Source organism: Lipotes vexillifer, unplaced genomic scaffold (genome assembly GCF_000442215.2).
Source record: "Lipotes vexillifer unplaced genomic scaffold, Lipotes_vexillifer_v1.1 scaffold126, whole genome shotgun sequence".
In the NCBI taxonomy this organism is placed as follows: domain Eukaryota; kingdom Metazoa; phylum Chordata; class Mammalia; order Artiodactyla; family Lipotidae; genus Lipotes; species Lipotes vexillifer.
Window position 1 is genome coordinate 115430 of NW_006778324.1, and position 27016 is coordinate 142445.

Below are 27016 nucleotides of genomic sequence, written 5' to 3' on the forward strand. Positions count from 1 at the left end.
TGCATCGGCAGGCGGACTCCCAACCACTGCGCCACCAGGGAAGCCCCCTTAATTGTTTCTTAGTGGAGGTTTTACTTTTGATGAAGGAACTAGTCAAGGATCACATATTGTATTTTGTTGTCATGTCACTTTAGTCTCCTTTAATCTAGAACAGTCACCCACTTTTTGTTTTTGGCTTTTATGACATTGACATTTTTGAAGAGTCCAGACCATTTGCCTTGTAGAATGCATTTGTCTGATTATTTCCACATGGTTCAAGTTAGAGATTTTTGGCAAGAATACTACATGGATGAAATGATTCAATGGAAAGTTCATAACAAGAGGCATGTTATGATGGGTGGTTCCATTGTTGGTGATGTTAAGTTTGATCACTTGGTTAAGGCGATCACAGTCGTTTTAGAATGACTACATTAATATTGCTACCGACAGCAAACTTACTAAGTGAAGTTCAGCATTTCTTTGTTGGCCCTCCATATCCACGGTTTCCACATCTGTGGATACAGAGGGCTGACTGGAAGTGACTTGAGCATCTCAGTTTTTGGTATGGCAGTGTGCCTTGGAACCAGTCCTCTGCAGATACCAGGAGACACCTTTTTACCCTTAGAATGTTATGCCAGGTAAAGGTTTACAGTCTGGGTGCTGTGTTCAAAAATTACTTGAAATGATTTTTCTCTCTGTGGTTGTGTTATCAATTTGATACAAACAGAAACAAATGGAGCCATGTATTACATTTTTGGATTTTCTTCTTTTTTGATTGACTTTTTTATTTTTTGAACATGCAACATGGTTCATAAGTCAGAACTATAAAAGTATATAAACACTCAGAAGTTTCACTTCCATTCCCTGTCCCTTTCACCCTGTTACCACCAACTCCTGTACATGATCATTTAAATTTATTTTTGGTTTATCCTTCCGTTTTTCTCTTTACAAAAATAAACAAATATAAACATATTCTTCTTTCCCTTCTTTTATATCCAAAATGTAGTGGGATGCTAATATTTTGTTGTAAATGGGTTGAAAGTGAGCATAAAGCAACAATTGATTCTGGTCTGAAATAAATAAGAGCCAGTAGAATTAACCAAAACTTATTCATGACCTTGCCTGCCTACCAGCAGTCTATTTGTCCTTCAGGATGCAGCAGTCACCTTTTGTGGGAAATGTTCTTGAACCCTCTCCACTAATTAGGTACCCTTTGTCCTTTTATCACTGCTGTACCCATTGTCTGTTACAGCACTCGTAGTATGGTTGGGTAATTTTTGGTTTACTTATCTTTCCCTCCAGTGTACCATGTGCTTCTCTAGGGCAAAGTCTATCTTTTATCCCTGTATTCTCCATGGGCAGCAAATCGCCTAGTGTAGAGTAGTAGCTGCTGAACAAATGTTGGATGTGGGGTAATCTACACTTATGTATATGTTCAATGGTTAGTAGTAAAAATTAGCAGAAATACTTTTGCAGAATTTTATACTCAAATTAGCTGGACTTTTATATTGATATAAATTCATATGAAATACCTAAAATTGTTGTAAACATCAGCAAGTGGAAGAAGTAGGAACGTGTTCCATTTTAAGAATGAGCCGCTCAAATGTCCTGCATTTCCTAAGCATAAAGCCTCTTGATGGCGTCTAATATTTGGGGTCCTTGGGCCATTCACAGTGATCCTGAGCTTGAACATATGTATATGTAATCAAAGATGAAGATACTGCTTTTTGTTTATCCCTGCCTCCTGTGGAACGCATGCTGTGAGGAAATAGGAGTTGTCTTGGAGTACACACTTTTTTTGATATAAGTCTTGATTACGTCCACCTCTTCCATTGAGCTAGAGATGCTGGTCCTGGGGATATGGGGGAAGAAATTCATTACTTTTAAGCTGTTGGTAGAAACAGTGGAGAATAAGCTCAGATACTTGCTTCATTTCCTGTCCCCTTGAATATATGTAAGGGCTGTAAACCAATAAATCTCTGAGCTGCTTTTTTTAAGTCTTACAGAGCTTTATCATGTACTGTCCAGCCTCAGCCCTTATTTCTTTTGGCCTTTGTTTTTCTCTGGTGCAGTTATCAGCAGATAGGATTTACCTTTCTGGCTGTGATTAGTATCTTTTCCTATTTTAGGCAGTGCTGATGCAGTCACGGGAACAGGTTTCAGAAGAGCTGGTGAGGTTACAGAAAGATAATGACAGTCTTCAGGGAAAGCATAGCTTGCATGTATCATTACAACAAGCAGAAGACTTCATTCTCCCAGACGCTATAGAGGTAACTTATTTTCTGTAAGATCAAAAATGTAAACAAGTACATTTTCTGAAATGGCTACAAATTCTTTTTTAAAAAGTCTACAAATAAATGCTGGAGAGGGTGTGGAGAAAAGGGAACCCTCCTACATTGTTGTTGGGAATGTAAGTTGGTGGAGTCACTATGGAAAACAATATGGAGGTTCCTCAGAAAACTAAAAATAGAGTTGCCTTATGATCCAGCAGTCCCACTCCTGGGCATATATCCAGACAAAACTATAATTCAAAAAGATACATGCATCCCTATGTTCATAGTAGCACTATTCATCATAGCCAAGACATGGAAACAACCCAAATGTCCCTCAGCAGATGATTGGGGGCTTCTCTGGTTGTGCAATGGTTAAGAATCCGCCTGCCAATGCAGGGAACGTGGGTTCAATCCCCGGTCTGGGAAAACCTGCATGCCGTGGACCACCTAAGCCCATGTGCCACAACTACTGAGCCTGCGTGCCACAACTACTTAAGCCTGTGCACCACAACTACTGAAGCCCTCATGCTCTAGGACCCGTCTGCCACAACTACTGAGCCTGTGTGCTGCAACTACTGAAGCCCGCATGCCTAAAGCCCGTGCTCCACAACAAGAGAAGCCACTGCAATGAGAAGACCATGCACCGCAACGAAGAGTAGCCCCCGCTCACCACAACTAGAGAAAGCCTGTGTGCAGCAACGAAGACCCAACGCAGCCAAAAAAAAAAAAAAGATGAATGGATAAAGAAGGTGTGGTACATAATATACAATGGAATACTACTCAGCCATAAAAAAGAACAAAATAATGCCATTTGCAGCAACATGGATGCAACTAGAGATTAACATACTCAGTGAAGTTAAGTCAGAAAGAGAAATTCCATATTATATCACTTATATATGGAATCTATATAGGACACAAATTTATGAAACAGACTCACAGACACAGGGAACAGAATTGTGGTTGCCAAGGGGGAGGGAGGGTGGCGGAGGGATGGACTGGAAGTTTGGGGTTAGTAGATGCAAACTATTGCATATAGAATGGATAAACAACAAGGACCTACTGTATAGCACAGGGAACTATATTCAGTATCTTGAGATTAACCATAATGGAAAAGAATGTATGTTTATGTATGTATAACTGAGTCACTTTGCTGTACAGCAGAAATTAACACAATATTGTAAATCAGCTATACTTCAATTTGAGTGAAGTAAGTCAGAAAGAGAAAAACAAATGCTGTATGCTAACACACATATATGGAATCCAAAAAAATGGTTCTGATGAACCTAGTGGCAGGGCAGGAGTAAAGACACAGATGTAGAGAACAGACTTGAGGACACAGAAGGGGAAGCTGGGACGAAGTGAGAGATTAGCACTGACATATATATATATATATATATACCACCAAATGTAAAATGGATGGCTAGTGGGAAGCATAAGGAGATCAGCTCCATGCTTTGTGACGACCTAGAGGGGTGGGTTAGGGAGGGTGGGAGGGAGGCTCAGGAGGGTGGGGATATGGGGATATATGTATATACATAGAGCTGATTTCACTTTGTTGTACAGCAGAAACTAACACAACAGTGTAAAGCAATTATACTCCAATAAAGATGAAGATTAAAAAAAGGATTCCCTGGCGGTCCAGTGGTTAGGACTCTGTACTTTCACTGCTGAGGGCTCAGGTTCAATCCCTGGTCAGGGAACTAAGACCCCTGCAGGCCACGTGATGTGGCAAGCAAACAAGTACATACATACATACATACAGGCTTTATTGGGATGTAATTCACATACCAAATAATTCAGCCATTTAAAGTGTACAATTCAATGGTTTTTAATATATTCTCAGATGTGTAGCCCTCACCACAGTATTTTCATCACCTCAAAGACAAACCCCTTACCTTTTATTCAGCCCTTCCTCCCCAAGGCTTAAGCAACTATTAATCTTTCTGTGTATAGGTTGTCGTGTCTTTCTTTCCTATGAATGGAATCATACAATTTGTGGTCTTTTGTGTCTGGCTTTTTTCACATATCTTTTCAGTGTTCATCCATGTCATACCATGTATAAGTACTTCATTGATTTTTATGACAAAAAAAATACTCCTCCACTATATGGATATTTTGTTTAACTGTTTGTCTGTTGATAGATATTTGGGTTGTTTCCACTTTGGACTATGAATAATGTTGCTATAAACATTCATGAATAGGTTTTGGTGTGGACATATGTTTTCATTTCTCTTGGGTAGAAACCTAGGAGTGGACTTGCTGGGTCATATGAGAACCCTGTTTTATCATTTGAGGATTTCTCCACATCCTCACTAACACTCATCGTTTTCTCACATTGTGATTATAGCTATCCTGGTGGGTGTGAAATGGTATCTTATAGTAGTTTTGATTCGCATCTCCCTAATGGTTAATGATATTGAGCATCTTTTCATGTGTTTATTGGCCATTTTTATATCTTCCTTGGAGAAACATCTATTCAGATCCTTTGCTTACTTTTTTTTTTTGGCGGTACACGGGCCTCTCACTGTTGTGGCCTCTCCCGCTGTGGAGCACAGGCTCCGGAACCGCAGGCTCAGTGGCCATGGCTCACGGGCCCAGCCGCTCCGCGGCATGTGGGATCTTCCCGGACCAGGGCACGAACTCATGTCCCCTGCGTCGGCAGGCAGACTCTTAACCACAGCGCCACCAGGGAAGCCCTGCTTACTCTTCAGTTGGGTTATTTGCTTTTTATTTCTTTGAGTTATAAGAGTTCTTTATATATTCTAGATACAAGTCCCTTATCAGGTAGGTGATTTACAGATATTTTCTCCCATTCTGTGGATTGTCTTTTTCATTTTCTTGGTGGTGTCCTTTGAAGCACAAAAGTTTTTAATTTTGATAAAGTCCAGTTTATTTTTTTCTTCTGTTGCTCATGCTTTCAGTGTCATATCTAAGAATCCTTTGCCAAATCGAAGGTCTGTATTATTCTTGCAGGACCAGATTGAGAGTGCACCAGAAATTAAATATTTGAAGGGGGTCACCATGCTGGCTCCTTGTGATATTTGTTTTTCTATATAGCACTTAGGGCACAGCACACTCAGCCTCCTTCTGTCTACCGATAATTTTTACGGCATTTGCTCACTTCCATTCTTTTGTGGTTGGGAGAATCAGGGCTGCAAACCTGGACGTTTCCTGAGGCATTCATAAGTATCTCCTTAACTTTTTCCAGACTTTATATTCATACGTTTTATTTTTTTATTTTTATAAATTTATTTATCTTTGGCCGCGTTGGGTCTTTGTTGCTGTGTGCGGGCTTTCTCTAGTTGCGGCGCATGGTCGTCTTATTGTGGTGGCTTCTCTTGTTGCGGAGCACGGGCTCTAGGCACACGGGCTTCAGTAGTTGTGGCACATGGGCTCAGTAGTTGTGGCTGGCGGGCTCTAGAGCTCTCAGGCTCAGTAGTTGTGGCTCACTGGCTTAGTTGCTCCGCGGCATGTGGGATCTTCCTGGACCAGGGCTCGAACCTGTGTCCCCTGCATTGGCAGGCGGATCTTAACCACTGCGCCACCAGGGAAGTCCCTCATACATTTTAAAACCTTTCAGCATCATGAAAAATATCATCTTAGGCTAAACCCAAGTAAACACTACAAACAGTATAGGCAAAGATGAGATTTCATAGAGCAACTCTCAAAACGAAATAGAAAATATATTTCCTGTAAGATCCTTCTGTTCTTTTTTTTTTCTTAAAGAAATTTATAATTGTTAAATTTTTAAAAGTCAGACATTACAGAGATTTATAGTTTTGTAAGTAACAGTTTTTCCTAATCCTACCCTGAAGATTCAACCCCTACTGTTTGGACCTCGTTCTTTTTTCCCATATAGATTTTAACATGACTCTTAGTTTTTGTTTTTATTTGCTCATTTACACAGGCTCCGTTGCCTACCCTGCCATTAGCTCCTTGCTCTCCCTCTCCTTTCCCTGCCCTCCCCCAGCTTGTGGTCTCAGCTCAGGTTACTGACACTCTGGAGAGCTCTCTCTCCTTTCTGAACTGGTGACTGATCTCATCAAGGAGAAAGTGTTGGGGACCTGTCTATTTTTGCTGTCAGCATACCACTTCCCACCTCTGTTAAACTTTTCACTTGGCAGGAAAGGTTCCTCTCTTCCATGCTCTATAAGGACTTTTTGTACCTAGATTTAAAAAAAATTCCACGAATCCTTGAAGGTTATAACCAGTCTAGCCTGTAAACCTTGATTCTGTAATAAATCTTATGAAATTTTTCTTGATACAGTTTTTCAAGAAAAACTGCCTTTTTTTTTTCCTGCTGTTCTTTAATTTATATATACATTTGGTAGTTATCTAAGAATCCCAGTTTTTACTTTAGAGTTGCTTTAGGATATAATTGGGAGGATTTTTGGGGGTGGGGGTGGAGGAGGAATTTTAAAAGAAGACAACAACAATTTAGGGAAAAAATAAAATAAGATTTAAACTGAATTTATTACAGAAAAACAGCTGATCACCTTAGAAAGCCTGTCTTTGCCATACCTGCCTCTGGCCTAACAGTACTTTGCTTTTGTGGTAGGTGTTCAACAAGTGTTTGTTTGAATGAATAAATGAATAAGTAAGTACATTTTGTCCTTTTGGACTTCATACTTGCTTCTGAGTGTCAGTCTTTTTGGTCCTCATTCACTAACTCCCTTCAAATTTAAGCAGGTAATAGTGGAAGTGTCTAAGCTATTCATAGTGAATCCCACATTGTAAGTCACTTCAAATTTTAATTTTTCCATTTATGAAACAGTTTTGAGGGAAAAATATGTAGTTCACCGTACACATTTTTTGGTTAGTAATGTTATTTCTTTAACATACTGAATAATAACATGGCATAACACCTGCCCCTTGAAGCCAAGAGTGGGTTGGAGTTCAAAGTCCTAAATTTTGAACCGTCTAAAACAACATCTGAAATTCTGGTTGCAGAAAATCCTTAGCTTTTTTTGTTTATTTTCTTTCACCCTTATAAACCCAATATCCATTTGTTTCTTGAATCTAGGCCCTCCGGGAGTTGGTATTAAAATACCGTGAGAACATCATTAATGTGCGGACAGCAGCAGATCACATGGAAGAAAAACTGAAGGCTGAAATACTTTTCCTGAAAGAGCAGATTCAAGCAGAACAGTGTTTAAAAGAAAACCTCGAAGAAACTCTGCAGCTAGAAATAGAAAACTGCAAGGAAGAAATAGGTGAAGATAAAAGTGACGTAGTTTAGAATTGAAGGCACTAAATAAAACTATTTCTCTGGTTATAACAGTCTTAGAATGTAGAAAACAAAAAAGTATAGGAAAGAACTAAGTAAGGACTCAGTCCCTTTCTCCGGATGTTGATATATCCAGTGATTAGGAATTAAAAAAAACAAACCCCAAACTCATCTTTTTAGGGGCTCTGGTGGCCTCTCTGGTAATTACTAATAGATAGGAAATTCAGGACTTGAACCCAGACACTGGGGAATATGAGTAGATGGGTGGCATTTCCTTGCAGAACTCAGAAGTGTTAACAGACTCCTGCTGGGATTAGCTCCCCCCACACCCCCCAGAGTTAGGTGTAGGTATTTGATGCAGAGACAGTTTATGACATGGTGTTCTTGTGTGGACTCTCACTTTTCCTGAGCTTGATTATGATGCTGATTGGTTGGGGATAATTTTGAGAAAGGGCTGTTGGTCCCTCACCCCCATTCTGCCCACTTTGTTCAGTACAGCATTTGACTTTCATTGCATGAGATTGAGCTTATGGGGGAAAGGGGTGTTTTAAGAAAAAATTTAAATGCAAAATAATGAATAAATGCTAACATGTCTCCTCCTTTTTTCCTCCTAGCTTCCATTTCTAGCCTAAAAGCTGAATTAGAAAGAATAAAAGTAGAAAAAGGACAGGTGAGTTTCATGCGTTTCAAATTGATTCTGTCAGCAGCCAGTATTTATTTATTGAATCCTACTGTGCTAGACTCAAGGAATGAAATACAGTTAGGACATAGTCCCTGCCTTCAAGCAACTCCTGGGAAAAATACAGTGGAATATGGGCGTGATGATGGTAGAGACCATTTAATGAGAGCCTGCTCTGTGTTGACTGGAGGAGGTACAGGGAAGACTAAGATGTGACTTAGCCTGGAGCTTCCACTGTGGTGGAAGGACAGGCAAGCTGTGGTCTTGACATGATAGATACTTAAAGCTACAAAATACTTAGATACTTAAAGCTGCAAAATCTTTTACAAACAGGAGGTGATGTTTTCTAGCTGGCTTAGAGTCTCCTTCTCTTAGACACCATGAACACCTTTTGGTAGATGACCCCATTTAGCTTACTGGCCTCATTATTCATTGACTCAATGACCTTTGCTGCTGGGCTGCCCTGCCTTGCCACACTCCTGCCTGCACCTTGCCCCACTTCTGACATCTCACTCCAGGCTCATGCCCCTGACCCCTGTCTACCATCTTTCCAGCCCTTAATCCCATAGGTTCATCTGTCTGAGTACCTCATTCAGACCTTTCAGTTCTTTAAACTTTTCCTTTTCTGCTGGTTTTAGCAACTTCTTCTTTCTTTCCTTCTAAGCAGCATCTGACATGGCTTTTGCCTCTTCAGCTAGTCTCCCACTAATGCCTGCAAGCCCCCGATTCCTTGTTCTTGTGCTACCCTCACTTGATATTGCCTAACCCTGGATTAATCCTGGTGTCCACCTTCTGTGCCTCTGCCCCCAGCTGCTGGTTCCACTGGAATGAGGAACACTGCGTGGTCTTGCTGCCAGGTGCTGCTCAGGAGTCTTTCATTTGCTCTTTTTAAAAATTTTATTCATTCATTCATTCATTCATTCATTTATTTATTTTTGGCTGTGTTAGGTCTTCGCTTCCGTGCGAGGGCTTTCTCTAGTTGGGGTGAGCGGGGGCCACTCTTCATCACGGTGCGCGGGCCTCTCACTGTCACGGCCTCTCTTGTTGCGGAGCACAGGCTCCAGATATGCAGGCTCAATAGTTGTGGCTCACGGGTCCAGTTGCTCCGCGGCACGTGGGATCTTCCCAGACCAGGGCACGAACCTGTGTCCCCTGCATCGGCAGGCGGACTCTCAGCCACTGCGCCACCAGAGGAGCCCCTGTCCTTTCCATTCCTCACAGTGGACGTTTCAGTCGCCGCTCAGCTCGCCCCCTCGTGACAGCCTTGTGCCCCCGTCGTGAGCAGGGCCCACCTTCAGCTCCTCGGTCGCGTGCTCTCCTGTTTCGCTTCCCAGCCTTCTCCCTCTTGCTTCTTCAGAGGAAAGGGTGGCCTGTTCTGACTAGTCCTCTGTCACTGCACATGTGCTTTGACTGGGTCCATCACATCTTTTCCTGGCACCCTCTCCATCTTCCCGTTCCAGCGTGGGCCTTGAACTTCTGCCTCTTTATTTGTCTTTTCCATTACGCATAACCAGTCTCAGAGGTCTCCTGGTGAGAGGGACAAAAGTTTCTCTTCAGGTTTGCACTTCTTTCTCCAGCTACCAGTCCTTCTTCCTTTTATACCCAGAGTTCTTGGCAGAGTCCTCTCCACTGCCTGACCTCCCAGCCACTCCTCAGCCCACTGCAATCAGGCTTTGGCTCCCACTGTGCTATCAGGTTACACTGGCAAAAGTCGCCAGCGTTCCAACGCGTCCCATCTTTCCAACTCCCTCTGCCACTGTTTGGGTTGACTTCAGTGCTCACCTGGCTCATTGTAACAGCCTAACTTCTTTCCCTGCCTCCAAAATTGATCCCCTTCAAATTTCATTTTCATATTGAAACCAAGGTGATGATAAACTTGACTGTGAGCCAGTCTGGTTTAAAACCCTTCAGTAGTTCCCTTTATCTATAGCCCAGCTGGGATCTCCTGCCTCACCACTGCCTCTCTGGCCTCAGCCTCCAGGGCCCCAGAACTCTGTGCTGTAATGTAGCAAGAGCTCACCTCAGTTCTTTAACTCATTTTTTTTATACCTCAACTCCCTCTTTTTGGAGTATCTCCCTCCTTCTCCCCCTTACCACCCTTTAAGGGTCAGATGTCCTCTCTTCAAGGAAGCCCTTCCCAGCTTTTCTGGCAGAATTAAGTGCTTCTTCATCCATGTTCACATGGCATAGTTAACTTACCTGTCTGTCTCTCCTGATTTTTCCATCCCCAGGCCTTAGAACATAGGAGGTGCCTAATAGACGTTTAATAAGAGAAAGAGTAGGTCTTGAAGAATCAATAGAAGATCCACAGATATCAAAGGGTAGGAAGAGCATTCCAGGCATAGCCAGTATCCAGGGCCTAGGAGGATGCGAGCTTGGGTGCATTTCTCCAGGCTGCAGGCTCCTCCAGGCAGGTGTGCTGTGACCTGTAGGGAGTTTCTGTGTGTTTCAGCTTTTCCCTTTTTCACAGTTGGAGTCCACATTAAGAGAGAAGTCTCAACAGCTTGAGAGCCTTCAGGAGATGAAGATCACTTTGGAAGAACAGTTAAAGAAAGAAACTGCTGCTAAGGTGACATTTTTGTTGGTAGTTTCATAAAAAAGCAGTGTGAAGAATGTAGAATCACATCTTCGCTGTTTAAAAAAAAAAGCCTTTTGCTGCTTTGAGATAGTGCCACCTTCTGAAAGTTGGCAAGACCCTCCGCTTGCTGAAAGAAAATGGAATGACTTTATCTCAGAGTTGGGTCAGATGTGCACACTGCCAGCTCTGGAGGTCTGTGTCACAGGCTTAACTGGCTTTTTAGGCATTGAGCTAAAGGCCATGAACAAAACTTGGCACTGCCATAGCCAGAAGCATTGCTTTGGAAGTGCCATTCCATTCGACTGACTTATGAAATATTGCACTGAACCATATTTGCTGCCTAAATTCTGATTAGTCCTGTTAGAATAAAAATGCATGGGGCTAACTGTGGGGGAAGTTTGGTTTTGGTGGGCTGTGATCTAACCTTTAAGTGTAAAAATGTTTTGTATGTGTTATTTAATAGTTCTCTGTTCTTAGAAAGGCTCCCGCACAGGGGGTCCTACTGAAGAGTTTCCCTGTAAGGAAGACTGGGGATAGCTGGGGCTGCCTAAGGCATATTCATTGAGAATTTTCCTGGCAGATGCTTGACTGTTGTGGTTGTCAGAGGAAATCCCTAAAGATCCTGTCCTGTTGCTATGACAGCTACTGATCTTACAGCAGCTGCTTTTTGATGAGTAATCATTGTCACCAGGCTGCTGGGGGTGAGGGGTGGAGTGCGGCACTTTCATTCATTTTTAATTTGGCTCTCATACTCAGTTCACTTTAGGACCTAGAACAAGTACCTTAGGCAATGCGCACCCTTGCCCTGTAAAGACAGAGTCAAAGGGAGACTAACAGGATACAGGAATATGATGGGCACCCACCTTTCCTCTCTAGTAGTAGGAAACGACAAGTGCCTAGATTTCCTGAGTGATTTGACGTGTGGCTGTCCAGCATTAATCCTCATTCAAAACTTGTATTTTTTTAGGTTACTGTTGAACAACTAATGTTTGAAGAGAAGAACAAAGCTCAGAGGTTGCAGACAGAACTAGATGTCAGTGAACAAGTCCAGAGAGATTTTGTAAAGCTTTCTCAGACCCTTCAGGTGAGGCATTTGGGGAACCCCTAGACAGAACACTGAGGAGGCACTTTTGGTAGCCAGGAGAATTTGCTAATCTCTGGCCCACTGACAATAGCTAGAGGATTAGAAATTATGGCTGCCCCTGCCCCAGCTCCAAATGCCAGCCTGGTCATTTAAGCTGGAAACCCTTTTCCTCTTCCTTGCGGGCCCTTAAGGGTAAAATATGAAGTCCTTAGCGTAGCATGTAAGACTCTTCCCAGCCAGGCCTATCCCTACGTTTTGTCCATCTCTCTGCCTTACATTTTATATTCTAATTTTTAAAAACTACTTGTGGATCCTTGCCCAGGGCATGTGTTCCCTCTGGAAGCAGGGCCCCCTTGCTCCTTTCTTCCAGGGCCCTGCTTAGCTTTGTCCTCCCTGTGGAACCCTCTCTAGGTCCCCAGGCTGGTATAGTGACATTTAGTATATTGTACTAAAACTCTATATAAGCTTGTTCTTTCCCCCCAACTGAACTGTGGGTTCTCAGAGGTCAAGGATCAGGTCTCATTCATCTCCAGAGTCCCAGCACCTTATACTGGGTCTGTTACACAGCAGCTCTGGGGAATTGTTTTTTGGATTTAATTGTTCTTGCTGCCTCTTTTCTTTGAAGTGAGTAGTCTCTGTTGAGTTAATCTCCATTTCAGCTAAACCAGTCAGAGTGAACCAGAAGGTCTAGGCAGGAGCCATCTGCACTTACCTCGCTGCATTATTTCTCTAGGTGCAGTTAGAGCGGATCCGGCAAGCAGACTCCTTGGAGAGAATCCGGGCAATTCTGAACGATACCAAACTGACAGACATTAACCAGCTCCCTGAGACATGACACCCTCATGGCAGGGCTCTAGCCTGCACTTTGGGTTTTTAACTCATCTTTAGAGCAACATTAATTACTATTTAACTCTTAACTGAAGAAGAAGTCACACACAGAAAAAGGAAGACTGGAGAAATGCTTGATTCTAGTGGGGAGACTGTGCAGCACGGAGCAGCAAACAGCCAGGGTAATTTGCAGCAAAAAAGACCTTTCAACTGGGAACGCTAGCCAGACTCCAGACCTGATTCCAGGGAGTGTGGGATCAGATTTGGTGGTGGAGGAAGTGCTGTTTCCTTGCCTGCTTTAGTCAACATTTCCCTGCCTTTCAGCACCGTCCCAGTAGTGTTTGAAATGGCATTTCCTGTTCATAGCTGTTGGAAGAATTTGTTTCTGTTGTCTAGAGTTCATCAGTAACAGTATTCAGCTAGCAGAGGTGGAGTATGCCGTATGAATATTTTATATTAAAATATGAAGTTTGAGTGCAGCCCACTGGCTAGTGACTGTATTTCCTAGCTCAGTGTATTTTTTTTTTAACCATTTTATCTTGCATTGGAGGACCTTAAATGCTACTGAAACTTGCCTGAGAACCATAAGACGGTGGCAGACAACCAATTCAATGGAATTGGAACCGAACTAATTATGAGGACTTGCAAACTTGGCTGGGGCTAATATGTATTGGAAGCTGAGGTTAAAGGAAAAGCACAAGAAACTGTTTGGAAGCACTTTTCCTGCTACCTGGGTAAGTTTCGTGGACTCACAGGTACCAGGGTCAAGCTGAACTGGCACCATCTACTCTTTTGAAAACTGTTTTAGTTTAGTTACTGGATCAGTGGAAGAAATATTAATAAAACAAGCTATGTCTGACAACATCTAGTATAAATTTATAAGTCTGCTGCTTATTTTATTTTCAACTCGAGTCAGTGGGCCTGAGTATGTACTTGTTTCAAAAGTGTCAAATACAAAAATGGTGATAACTAGGTTTGGCAGATACCTATTTTGTGTTTTTCTCTTATATTTTAGACCTGGAGTGTGATAATGCTTATGGTGACGTTGGGGAAAACCCAGTTAGTTGATCAGTTTGGAAATCTGCTTTGTCATTTCTATGAGGTTAGATTCCTTTCCTGTGTGGATAAAGCTTCAATGAACAGGTCGCCTTTGCCGTAGCCTTATGAAATGTTGCAGAAAGCACAGAATGGATTTATATTCGCTGTTTACCTGCAGTACTGTTAGCCAGTGGAAGACTACACTGTTTAATTCATCATACAGATGGTTCAAAAGTAAAACTTGTTTTCAAATTTTTGTGATTGGTGTTGTGTAACGGCAGAGTACTTGAAGGAACCATATGGAAATTAAGTGGACTGAGTCGATTGTTTGGCTCACATAAAGCTACAACTTTAATTGTCTTTGTTATAAATGAAGTCATAATGGACTAGCCCTAAAGATCTTTATTTCTGTCTTCCATAGGACAGGACAAGGTAAGGCCTACATACCTCATTCCTTGGGCTATTGCTGTAGTCTTACATTCATGATTATGAATTGTGAAAGTAAACACTAATTATGGAAATAGTGCTGTAGGTTTGCATGCATGAAACATTATTTTAATTGGTCTAAAGTCCCTTTGTATAAAGTACTACTCTGTTTCCTTTAAAGGAAACATGTATCCTCATTGAGTTACAGGGAATTTTATTAATTCCAAAAATGCAATCACTTTAAATTATAGTAGTGTCAGACTAGTCCCTTGGATAAACTCCAAGCTAAGCTAATTTGTTTCATGTTATTAAAATTGGCACCATAGATCAAGATGGATAATTCATAACCTTCCTGAACGAACTGAACTACAACTCCCAGGGAACTGCTTGGCTGAGATGATGGGTACCTTGCTGATGTTTTTCTCCATAAGATGGTACTGGGCCAATACAATTCATGATTAGGAAACTGTTAGCAGTCTCTACAGTGGCAGATGCAAATTGCTGGAAGCCAGATTTTTGAGAAAAATATGCTAGAAAAGCCCAAACTGAGACTAGGTTTTGTTAACAGTCTCTACTTCTGGTATGAAACGCTTCTTTAAACTGGGTTTTCGTTATGAACGGGAAGCTGACTTAGAAGGTAGTATTTAGCCCTTCAAGACAAAAGAAAAGGTCAGCTGGGTTTCACAAGTGTTCCAGTCTGTGTACACGTGTTCTCATGCATGTCTAACCTGATTTACCTCTTACCTGTAACCTACCTTACCATGTGTCTTTTAATTGGCAGTCACTCAGCCATTTCTAGGCAGGTACGGTATTACCTTTCAGAACTCATTGGCAGGTATAAAAATATTACCGAATGCTAAAAGACAAAATCATATACTGTATACCAAGCTATTTGTTTCTCCATTTGAGATCCTACATGTGCACCTCATACCCCCTCAGTGACATGTATTGGGACACACAGCACAGCCGAACTCAGCTCTGAAAGGAAATACTGCCTGTCGAGGAAGTGAGCCAGCAGTGGCCTTGCAATTGTGGATACCGAGTTCTGCCTTGAGCAGATTTCAGGTATAACCATTTGTTAACTGTACTGAAGGTGTGTCCTTAAGAAGAAAGTGTTCAAATTAAAAGAGCTGCTGTCTAGTATACTGTGTGGCCTTTTCCTTTGAGTTCTAGGGTTCTGTCCCTCTTCAGAGTCATATTTCTGGTGCTGCTACGTTAAAATGCAGCTTTTATTCTTGTTCAAATATCAAGAAAACTCCGTAGGGTTCACGGAGGTCTGGCAGTGTGCTGCTGAAAGTCTTGGGCGCTTTTTTTTTCTTTTAAATCCTAGGCCCTTGCTGAATACAATCATATACTTGAGCTTGTATATAAACCACATTCCAATTTTTAAGTAAAAGCATTTATTCAGTCATTATAAAACAAGTATAAAAAGTGATGAACAACCACACCAAAGTTCATCCTTTAAAACGCCTCTTTATAAATTAGATAACGCTACCTGTTCATTTTACAACGAGTTTAAGCCTTCACTTGTGTTAATTTCAGGTGTGAATCTGTTCCTGGTGGTGTCAGAAGTTTACATGATTTCGGATATCGTTAATTTGCTTCACCATTTCTCTTATGTGCTCACCCCTGTAAAATCATAAAGTTACTCACTTTGGGTAATACAGCAAATGAATAAACCATTAATATTGATTCGTAAGAATTCAGTTAATACTGAATTATCTTAGAAGTGCTCTGCTAGAATTAACGGCTTAAGGTTTCAGATGGATAGTAATGGTAATTCGTTTAAGGCTAGAGGCAGCAAATACAGTAGCGGAACTGCTGGAGATATTTTTGAACATGTTCACTGGGGAATACCTTGACCACACAACAAAATTATAAAGAAAGACATCCTTTTTAACCCTCTCACTGTACTCATCTATTAAGTCCTTATCTATCACCATTATACACTTCCTGTCCTGGTAATTACTTGACACGCAAATGTCAAGTGGTCTTATCTGGGCAAAGAAAGGTTGATTTTGGCATTTTGCAAAGGAAAAACTACCTTGCACTAATAGCTGATTGGTACTTACTCCTCCTTCAGGATGGACTGAATGCATTTTCGCTGGTAGGCGCTGAGAGCAATGGTGGGCTTCTGAGGACTTAGTACCTTCTCCATCTTTCGTTGTTGATAGTCCTTTTTCATAGTAACCTTAAGTATCAAACAGAACACGGACACTTTAGCTATGGTTTGCTGTACATTTTCACAGTTATCTATTTTAGTCTGTTCTTTTTACATTTTATAAAATTATTTTCTGTAGAAGGAACACTTTAAAAAGTACCAGAGGTAGCCACCTTGTGTCCATTCCTACCTGTTTGATGGCATTGCCCAAATGTCGAAGTTGATCAGGTATCAGCTGTAACTCTTTCTTCATGTCTCTCTCGCTGTCAGAGAGAACTGGGAGCTGAGAGTGGAAACTGTGAAGCACCTTTTTCATCCTGTAGAAGGTAAGCAAACACCTCAGCTTAAGATCTCAGCTCCGCAGGAGGAGCACAGTCCTAACCAAAGCTCCTAATTTAGGAATCTGCTGTCTGTGAAGGAGGCCTCCACAGGATGGGTTTGGGGAAAGCATCACTGCACTGTCTTCCGTAGAATACACCTCAGAGGGCGTATCTAGCACCGGAGAACTTCATAACACTAGGAGTACCTGACCTGAGTAGGGAACTGAATGTTATACAATTACACAGCCCACTGACCTGGTCATGATATCTTCTTGTTTTTCCTTGGCTTCCTCATATTTGTCAGCTAAGCGCTCGGCCATTTCCCGCAGACTTTTCCTAATGGCATAAAAAGCAAGAGTCTCTAGGAGTGCACCTTGATGGTGAAGCCAACTAATGTGGTTCAGTATCTTAGGGTGAGACACAGTTCCAGTCTAGCTGAACTACTTTTTTTCTCCCTTGTCTTGGCACTTACCTCTCCTCTCGACAATACTTGAGATCTTCTAGTTGTTTCTTTTTTTGGTCACATAACAATTTGACCCTTTAAGAACAGAAAGAAATTTAATCAAAAGCCAGGTCTAGGCCATTATACAGTGTCAGCTACCAGCCAGGGACTGATTGGTATGTGGACAGAGGCCATCCTACCTCCGCTGAATTTCCTCCTTTGCCAGGTCCTGTTTAAGAATGTACTGTTCTCTGAACACCTGGGTGGCTCTGCTGATGAGCTGAAGGCATTCTTCGGGAGGAGGAGCCGTATCTTTTTCAGATGATCTTAAAAACAAAAAAAAGTTTCTGTCATTACTTGGCTTAGCCGTGGGTAAAACAACCGAAGACACTCACGTCTTTTTACACTTCCTCTTTATCTTTCTCAAATGCCTCCATATCTGTGTATTCTCTCTCCATTCGCACTAGCTGATTAAATATGCCCTGTGTTTCTTCCAACTCCAACACAGTAAAAAGTATATGAAAAGAAACAGCTGAGGACAGGCTGAAGAGTAATTACAAAACAGAGAAGGGAGCCAGTTTTTAAAACTGATACGCCCTAAATTACGTACCTCAAAAATGCTGGATTTGCAACACTACGTTGCAGAATGCTTCTAATATGTTTTTCAAAGGAATCCGGGGTTTCAGCCAGAATACGGAGGGGAGACTCTGCCACTTCAACATCCTCTCGGGTACAAAGCAGGGGAGGAGACACTGGATGGACTGTGCTTCTGCAAAATAAAAGAAAAAGAAAATTTACCATGGAGTTACTTGCTGTAAGTATAGGAAAACCTAAATCACACTTATCCAGAATTCTGAGGATATAAGAAACTATGAAGTGTTACAAATACTCTCAATGGCAATTTCAGAAAGCTTGAAAGATTGCAAACTTTAACAGCATGGCCAATGACTGACTTTGCAATAATTCAAATCTGGGAGTTTGTTAATAACATTACTTTATAGACAACTTGTATTTCAGAGAGTTGGCAGAAACATGATTTGAAGGTATCTAGGCAACTAATATTTAGAAGTTTTTTTCCCCTTTGGGATTCATGTTTTTATTCTGAAGTATCCTAGTATGACTAGGTCTTATTTTACTAAAGGTAGGGTAGGATTTTAAAAACATGCTGAGGCAACAGGCAAAACAGTTTTTTGTAGTGATTTTATTACTTTTGTTCAGTCTTGCTAGTTTTTAGTCTCTTGTAGTATAAATATCACAAAATTGAGAGTGAATTATTTTCTTTTCCAAATGATGTCACTTCTCAAAGAGTATGGAAATCCTTCTAAGGACAGTAAATTAATGCCAGTGTTTTCAACTATGTCAATATCTAGAAGCACATGCTTTCAAATGACACCAAGAGACTGGGGGGAAAGGGGTCTAAGTGTTCCAGTACTCCAGTGGCTTGTTAGACACTCCTATTCCTGCATTTATAAAACTCAGAATGACCTTCCAGAGCTGTTGAAAATGGTACTTATAGCTTAATATGGGTTCCTTAAGGGGAACAAAGGTTATGAGTTCAGCTATATACCACCTTTCTTCCAGAGTCTGCATATTCTGTGATGTCCCTATGAGGCTGGCAGAGATGGAGAAATTGTACTTTGAAGTCAGAAAGCCCGGTCTTTGCAGCCCAGTTCTATGTGTTCCCTGTGACTCTGGCATGTACATAAACCTCTCTGTTCCTGATCCCTCCTCTACAAAATGAGGATAACGGTGCTGTCCTTAGTGCAGGGTTGCTCTGATTGCCGGAGGCTTACTTCTGAGCCTGGCACATAAAGTTTAAAATCATTAAATCAGGGACCTCCCTGGCAGTCTAGTTGTTAAGACTCTGCGCTCCCACTGCAGGGGGTGAGGGTTCGATCCCTGGTCCGGGAGCTAAGATCCCGCATGCCATGTGGCATGGTTAAAAAAAAAAAAAAAAAAAAAAAAAAAATAATTAAATCTCATATGCATTACAAAGGTACTCAATCATTGTCAAGTTGACAATTTAGTTTTCTTCTTTTTGAAGAAGAAATGAAGCATAGTAATAATTTATTCCTTTTGAGATTTTTATATATTTAGTACATTGTGAGTCACTGAGGAAAAGGTTAGTGAAAATTTTAATTCTTAGTATTTTCGTATTCTTTCCACACTTCGGTAAAGTTCTTAACTCTCCGCTAGCTAAAGGAGATGCCAGAAATTATGCCTTAAATAAATCCTTCCAGAGATGGCAGGAGCAACAGAAATAACCCTCCCTCCAACCCTCAAGTCAGAAGCCAAAGCATAAACCATGTATCTTCAGTCCGGTTACTAAGGACATCTTCCCAGCTTAGATTTTGCAGAATTAACGAGAGCTGCGTGGGAATACAAAGGGGGACGTACAGTAAAGGCCTTATGAGGCATTCGTAGTTACTGGTGATGCAGATCATCGTAGGCCCCAGAATGTCAGGGACAATCCAGAATCCTCGGATCGGAGCTGGCTGCCTGAAAAAGAAACACACAGCCATAGTTAAACTACAAAACAGCAAAAGCAGTGGATCCGAAAGCAACGATATGGCTAAGGTTTGTGGCTTTCTCAGGGCTGGGTTGACAGTTGGGTGGGACATGGTATCAGTGCAGTAACCTCAGAGGTGGTGACTTGGAAACCTCTATTACTTATAGCTCTGATCGGTTTGAATCAAGCTGTCACTCAGCAGCCAGACGTTGCTTGACTTAGAGGTCACTCAGGAACCCACAGCCTCATGGTGCTCACTGTAATCTCGGCAGTTAGCACGATATGATGAAGCCAACTCTTTACGTGTCTTTCTCCCAACTCGCACATAAGCTCCAGCTACCTCTGCATGCCTAGCCAAGCGCCCAACCCAGATTAGGTGCTCAGAAACTGTTGACTGAATAGTGTCTTTCTCACCTAAAAAATTCAGTGCAGGCCAGCATCTGTGTCACAGGACTTAATTTACTGTGCACAGCACGCAGCTCCCTCTCAGTCTTGTTCTGCTTCACTGAAGAAAGTGAAAACTGGACCTCAGACAGGAACTGTCTTTCCTGCCAACACGCTCACCCCACCCCCACGGCTCACTTCTGCCCCAGACTGTGAACGCCATCTCCTCCTCTCGCGTCTTCTGAGATTTGCTCCCTCAGCTCTGCAATCACAAAATCTCCCTACTGTCCATTTACCCTCAGCTTATAAACAAGCTGACATCTCTTCCATTCAAAACATTCTGCACTGTAGTTTCAAGTTCTCCTTAACCTGTTCCCTCTTCCTTTCCCTTTAGAGCCAGCAGTCTTTCGACAGTAGCCTGCAGTATTATTTCTCCTTCCACATCTCTCATTTGCCTTTTTTGCAGGGGAGGGGAATTGAGGTGAGGGGGAGTCTGGGAGGTTAGAAAAATTTTTCTTCTGCATTTCTAGTGTGAAATCTACATACAGAAGAGTGCATATAGACACTCTGTGACCACTATCCAGGCCAAGAATGACAACACACTACAGGGGCCTGAGACCTCCCGTATGAACCTCCTGATCACAACCTTCCACTTGATTTTTATGATATCATGTTCTCGTTTTGCTCTATAGCTTTCCTATCTATGTATGTATTCATTTACCTGTTTTTGAAATGTATATATTATATATACGTATATATTATAAATGAGATTTTATTATCTATTTTCCCCACTCACTTTTCACCTGTGCTATCTGCTCCCACCCACAAAAGCGTTTCTCTGTGGTTCTCGATGAATCCCCATGTTGCCAAATCTGGACACTTGAGCGCTCTTCACTGCTTGCTGTACTTACCTGATGCTGCTCCCCCTGCCTCCTCTCTGAAACATCCCCCTCCCTGGCACCCTTCCCCCGGGTTCTCCTTCAGTCTCTCTGGCCGCCTTTTACTCAAGTTTCCTGCCTGGGCCGGGCTCCTCGCCCTCCACTCACTGCTTGTAAGAAAGTGTTGCTCAAGACTCTCCACTCAGGTGTCCTCTACTCCAGGCCCTTTCCTGGGGAACCTTCATGCTGACAATTCCCACATCCATACTGTCCTAGCCCAGACCTATGTGTCCAACTGCCTATGGGCTCCTCCACTTGGATGTCCTTTGGAACAGAAGACTCTAAGTGCCCCCATTAACCCATCTTGAGTCTTCCCACATCCACTTTCTCCTACATCCAATTTTTCTGAAGGGTACCGCATCTACCGTTATCCCAGGTAGAAACCTGGGAGTCACTCTAGATATTTCCCTTTATTCTATTAATCAAATATTTACTGAGTATCTACTAGGCACCCTGTCAGACACTGAGTGTACAGACATAAGGCGATGGTATAAAGTATGAAACAGACAGACGTGGTCTCTGCCTTTGTGAAACATTTATATTCTAGTAGCGGTGACAGACATTAAACAAAAATATCAATTTAAGTATGTGCTACAAAGAAAAAGAATAATAGGAGAACCCAAAGGGGTTGTGGGAAATCAAGGGAACCCTTTATGAACTGACATTAAGATCAGAAAAGAATCAACAAGTGAAGACTGACAGGGGTTATGACTGGGGATATACCTCCCAGACAGAGGACACAAAACGTGGAATGGCTGTGGGCAGAGGAGAGCTTCTGATGCACGGATACTCTTGTGGTGAAGTGTCATGTCTGCATGGGAGTGTAATGTACATATATACCTGAATTACTGAAACAACAACTGTTACCTGTGTTTAGAAGGGAGAGAAAGTCCTTACCTGCATGGCAATGGCTTCGTACAAAGAATGTGTTCTACAAAGCATTTCTGTTCTGTAGCTAGTTCCTGTAAACTGTCCTTATCTTCTTCATCTACAAAGGAACACATATATAAGTTAAATAACAAAAGTCTCCAAATTAAAACGCTGACGATATTAGTTAAATGCGGTTAAGTTCTTGTCTCAGACCATTGCTTCTTAAAGGCTATGCCTCCTCTGACATAGAAATCTCCTTTCCACAGGGGTCTAGATTTCTGCCTCAAGAAGGAAAGTGGATTTTCCTTGGTCAGAAATGCAGAAACGTTTCATTCAGCAGAACAATCCCCAAAATCATTCCCTTCCATTCTTTTCCTCACCCACACCAATTTTACTTTTATAACAGCTTTTTGAAACGTAATTCACAATACCACACAGCTCAACCATTTAAACTGTACCATTCAATGGGTTTTTAGTGTATTAAAAGAATTGTACAACCATCACCACAAAAAATTTAGAATATTTTCGTTACCCAAAAAGAAACCCCCATGATACCCATTGGCAATCGCTCCCTAGTTTCTGCCAATTGCCCCAGACCTATGCAACAACCATTAGTCTACTTTCTGTTTCTGTGGACTTGCCTATTCTGGATACTTTATATAAATGGAATCACACAACATGTAGTTATCTGTGACTGGCTTCTTTCACTTAGCATGATGTTTTCAAGGTTCATCCATGTTGGAGCAGTTACCAGTACCTCCTCTTTCTGTTGTTGAATAATATTCCATTGTCTGGCCATACCACATTTTATTTATCTAATCATCAGTTGATGGACACAGCTATTTGGCTATTATGAATAATGCTGCTATGAACATTCGTTTAGAAATTTTATCCAAGTATGAACATGTTTTCATTTCTCTTGGGTATATACTCTGGAGTAGAACTGCTGGGTCATATGGTAACTCTATGTTTAATCATCTGAGGAACTGCCAGACTGTTTTCCCAAAATGGCTGCACCATTTTACATTTCCATAAGCAGTGCATGAGTGTCCCTATTTTTTCCAACACTTGTAATTGTCTTTTTAAATACTAGCCATTTTAGTGGGTGTGAAGTGGTATCTTGTGGTTTTGTGGTATCTCATTTCCATGACTGAACATGTTTCCATGTGCTTATTATTTGTATATGATCAATGGAACAATGTCTATTAAAATCCTTTGTCTGTTTAAAACATTGGGCTATCCTTTTATTATTGAGTTCTAAGAATTCTTTATATACTCCAGACACAAGTCCATTATCAGATACATGATTTGGAAATATCTGCTCCCATTCTGTGGGTTGTCTTCAGTGTTTCCTTCTAAGCGTTCTACAGTTTTAGTTCTTACATTTTAGTCTTTGATCGATTCTGAGTTCATTTTTCGTGTATGGTGTGAGGTATGGTCCAGTTTCTCTTTTGCACGTAGATGTACACTTGTCCCAGCACCATTTGTTGAAAAGACTATTCTTTCCCCCATTTAATTGTTCTGGCACCCTTGTTGAAACCAACTTACTGTAAATGTAAAGGTACATTTCTGGACTCTCAATTCTATTCACTGACCTATATGTGTATCCTTATGCCAATATCACGCTGTCCTGATTACCATAACTTCGTAAGTTTTGAAGCTGGGAAGTGTGGGTCCTCCAATTTTGTTCCTGTTTTTCAAGATTGTTTTCGCTATTCTAGATCATTTGCAATTCCATATGAATTTTAGGATCAACTTGTCAATTTCTGCAAAGAAGCCAGCTAGGACACTGACAGGAATTACACTGAATTTATGTATCAGTCTGGGGAGTATTGCCATCTAACAATATTGAGTTTTCTGATCCATGGGATCAGATGTGTTTGATCTTCCTGTTTATCTTAAAGATCACATGGGATGTTTTTCATTTATTTAGGGTCTTATTTCTTTAAATGTTTTATAGTTGGGTTTTTTTTTAAATGACTTAATTAATTAATTAATTGGCCACCCCATGCAGCATGCAGGATCTTAGTTCCCGGACCAGGGATCGAACCCGTGTCCCCTGCAGTGGAAGCACACGGTCCTAACCACTGGACTGCCATGGCAGGGAATTCCCTGTTTTGTAGTTTTAAGAGTGTGTTTTGCATTCTTTTGTTAAATTCATTCCTAAGTATTTTATTCATTTTAATGCTATTGTAAATGGAATAGTTTTCTTAATTTCTTTTTAGATTGTTCACTGCTAGTGCACCGAAATAGACCTGATACGTGTTTACGGATCTTGTATCCTGCAACCTCTCTGAACTCATTTATTAGTTTAAATAGTTTTTCAATGGGCCCCTATGATTAACTGTGTAAAAGATAGTGTCATTGGAGAATATAGTTTTACTTCTTCCTTTCTAATCTGGATATGCTTTATTTTATTTTCTTGGCTAATTTCCCTGTCTAGAACCCCCATTATAATGTTGAATAGAAGTAGCTAGAGCAGACATCCTTTTGTTCCTGATCTTAAGGGGAAAGTGTGGAAGGCAGAACTTGAAATCAGACATTTAGCTGAAGACATTTCTAAGCAAAGTGTTGAAGATGTGATCTGATTTCTTCTTGCTGATTACAGTATAATGTGAAGAAAATATAATTGAGGGAAGAACTGTTAAACAAAATGGAACAAAGACTTGATGATCTAGGAAATTCTCAGCCTATGTGGATGGCAAAAGATGCTAAAATTAAAAGAGTCACCTTCCAGAAACATGTCTTATAGAGAAAAAGCCACTGGGTGTGACTGTTCAGTCTTTTGCTAATACCTCAGAAAGATCAAAAGTTCAGAATATTCAGTCACACAAAAGGCTCTTTGATGAGATTAATAAGAGCATGACTTAGATCCTTCAGGTCTCAGCAGAAGCCAAAAATAGAGGTGGGATTATATAGGGAAGATAGTGGATGAACCCCTACTATAGTGACTCCTCATGATATACACAGGAGACCCAAAAAGTTCCTGAGAATTTTATACCCACAGAAATACCACTGGCTTGAACTGAAAGGGTCAGAGGATGAGAGAAGGCTATTCCACCCTCAAAATTCTATAGGCAGAAAACAGGCTAATAAAACTACTCAACTACAAACAAATACTATCTTTCCTGAAAAATGAAGGATTACTCAGAGAGCAGAGCTACAAGCCCAGAGGACTATCCCCAGGCCTTGAAACACAATGGAATTTAGACTTTTAAATTTCTTGGAACCTATGGTTCCTTTTTCCATTCCATTCTCTCCCCTTTTGAACTAGAGTATCTATAAGTGATACCTATGCCTGCCCCACATTGTGTTCTGGGAGCAGACAACTGTTTTCTAGTTTCATAGGTCCACAGACAGTAATTTTGCCCCAGGGTAGATTATACTTAAGAGTCTAACTATAATTGATTTAAATGATTTAGATGATGACATTGCAGTACTTTTTTTTTTGCGGTACACGGGCCCCTCGCTGCTGTGGCCTCTCCCGTTGTGGAGCACAGGCTCCGGACGCGCAGGCTCAGTGGCCATGGCCCATGGGCCCAGCCGCTCCGCGGCATGTGGGGTCCCCCTGGACTGGGGCACAAACCCGTGTCCCCTGCATTGGCAGGCGGACTCTCAACCACTGCGCCACCAGGAAAGCCCTACATTGCAGTACTTTTGAGCTCAGGACTTTTAGATGAGATTATGAACTTTGTGTGGCTATAGGGACAATGTATTTTGTCAGATGTGAATGTTTAGGGGCCCCAGGTGGAATGGAGTAGGCAAAACGATGGACTCCCCAAAGATGTCTGTGTTTTAATCCCTAGAACCGGGATAATATGCTAGACTACATGGTAAAGGGGAATAAAGATTGCAGATGGAATTAAAGTTGTCTATCAGGGCTTTCCCGGTGGCTCAGTGGTTAAGAATTTGCCTGCCAATGCAGGGGACACAGGTTCGAGTCCTGGTCCAGGAAGATCCCACATGCTGCAGAGCAGCTAAGCCCGTGCGCCACAACTAATGAGCCTGCGCTCTAGAGCCTGCGAGCCACAGCTACTGAGCCTGCGTGCCGCAATCACTGATGCCTGCGAGCCTAGAGCCTGTGCTCCGCAACGAGAAGCCACCGCAATGAGAAGCTCGCACACCGCAACAAAGAGTAGCCCCCACTTGTCGCAACTAGAGAAAGCCCGTGTGCAGCAATGAAGACCCAACACAGCCAAAAATTAATTAATTAATTAATTAAATTTTTAAAAAAGTCTATCAGATGTCTTTGAAATAGGAAGATTACCCTGGATTATCTGGGTGGGCCCAGTGTTATCACAAATTTCCTTAAAAGTGAAAGAGGAGAGGGGCTTCCCTGGTGGTCCAGTGGGTAAGACTCAACGCTCCCAACGCAGGGGGCCTGGGTTTGATCCCTGGTCGGGGAACTAGATCCCGCATGCATGCCGCAACTGAGAGTTTGCATGCTGCAACTAAGAAGTCCGCATGCTGCAACTAAAGATCCCGCATGCCACAAGGAAGATCCCACATGCCTGCAACTAAGACCTGGCATAGCCAAAATAAATAAATATTTTAAAAAAAAAAAAAAGAAAGAGGAAAGCAGAAAAGAAAGGGTTATATATAAGGTGAGAAAGATTCAACTTTGTCCCACATTGCTGGCTTTGAAGATGGAGCAAGGGGACTAGAAGCAAAGGAAGGCAGCAGAAGCTGGAAAAGGCTAGAAAATGGATTTTCCCTTAGAGCCTCCAGAAAGGAACACTGCTTTGTCTAGTGTGATCATTCTAGGACTTCAAACCTACAGAACTATAAGATAATAGATTTGTGTTGTTTAAAGACATTAAGTTTGTAGTAATTTACTACAGCTGCAATATTCTAGTACAGAAAGCACTTGGTCTTTTTCTGTTAAGTGTAGCATTAGCTGTGGGTTTTTCATAAATACCCTTTTTCAGTCTGAGGAAGTTCTTTTCTATTACTAGTTTATTTAGTGTTTTTAACATGAAAGGCTGTTGGATTTTCCTAAATGCTTTTTCTGTATCTGTTGAGATGATCATATAGTTTTTGTCCTTTATTCTATTTTTTTGTTGCTGGGGAGGTGGGGTGGGGGATGGCCCTGCCGTGCGGCTTGCAGGATCTTAGTTCCTGGCCCAGGGATTGGGAACCCGGGCCCCGGCAGTGAAAGCACCGAGTCCTAACCACTGGACTGCCAGGGAACTCCCCTTTGTTCTGTTGATGTGGTATAATATTGATATATCAATTGATTTCTCAATGTTAAAGTAATCTCGCACCCCTCGGATAAATCCC

At 41.7% G+C, this 27016-nt stretch overlaps 2 protein-coding genes and 1 non-coding gene across 3 annotated transcripts in view; 2 read left to right on the forward strand and 1 right to left on the reverse strand.

Moving 5' to 3' along the window:
• The window catches only part of RABEP1 (rabaptin, RAB GTPase binding effector protein 1), a 78428-nt gene extending 65575 nt beyond the window's left edge, over positions 1-12853 (forward strand). The window contains exons 13-18 of the mRNA XM_007451606.1: positions 2109-2249; positions 7276-7465; positions 8094-8149; positions 10629-10727; positions 11704-11820; positions 12554-12853. Of these exons, the coding sequence (XP_007451668.1) occupies positions 2109-2249; positions 7276-7465; positions 8094-8149; positions 10629-10727; positions 11704-11820; positions 12554-12655 (705 nt within the window). The 3' untranslated portion in view covers positions 12656-12853. The remainder of the gene's footprint in view (positions 1-2108; positions 2250-7275; positions 7466-8093; positions 8150-10628; positions 10728-11703; positions 11821-12553) is intronic.
• On the forward strand, positions 3880-3952 carry TRNAE-UUC (transfer RNA glutamic acid (anticodon UUC)). The gene has a single exon. It is a non-coding gene; the product is annotated as a tRNA-Glu (tRNA).
• Positions 12854-15489: 2636 nt separating the features above from the next.
• NUP88 (nucleoporin 88) overlaps positions 15490-27016 on the reverse strand; it is a 30196-nt gene continuing 18669 nt past the window's right edge. The window contains exons 9-17 of the mRNA XM_007451581.1: positions 21764-21854; positions 19433-19534; positions 17646-17804; positions 17236-17361; positions 17066-17131; positions 16849-16929; positions 16464-16590; positions 16185-16303; positions 15490-15741 (exon numbers count right to left, since the gene is read on the reverse strand). Of these exons, the coding sequence (XP_007451643.1) occupies positions 15678-15741; positions 16185-16303; positions 16464-16590; positions 16849-16929; positions 17066-17131; positions 17236-17361; positions 17646-17804; positions 19433-19534; positions 21764-21854 (935 nt within the window). The 3' untranslated portion in view covers positions 15490-15677. The remainder of the gene's footprint in view (positions 15742-16184; positions 16304-16463; positions 16591-16848; positions 16930-17065; positions 17132-17235; positions 17362-17645; positions 17805-19432; positions 19535-21763; positions 21855-27016) is intronic.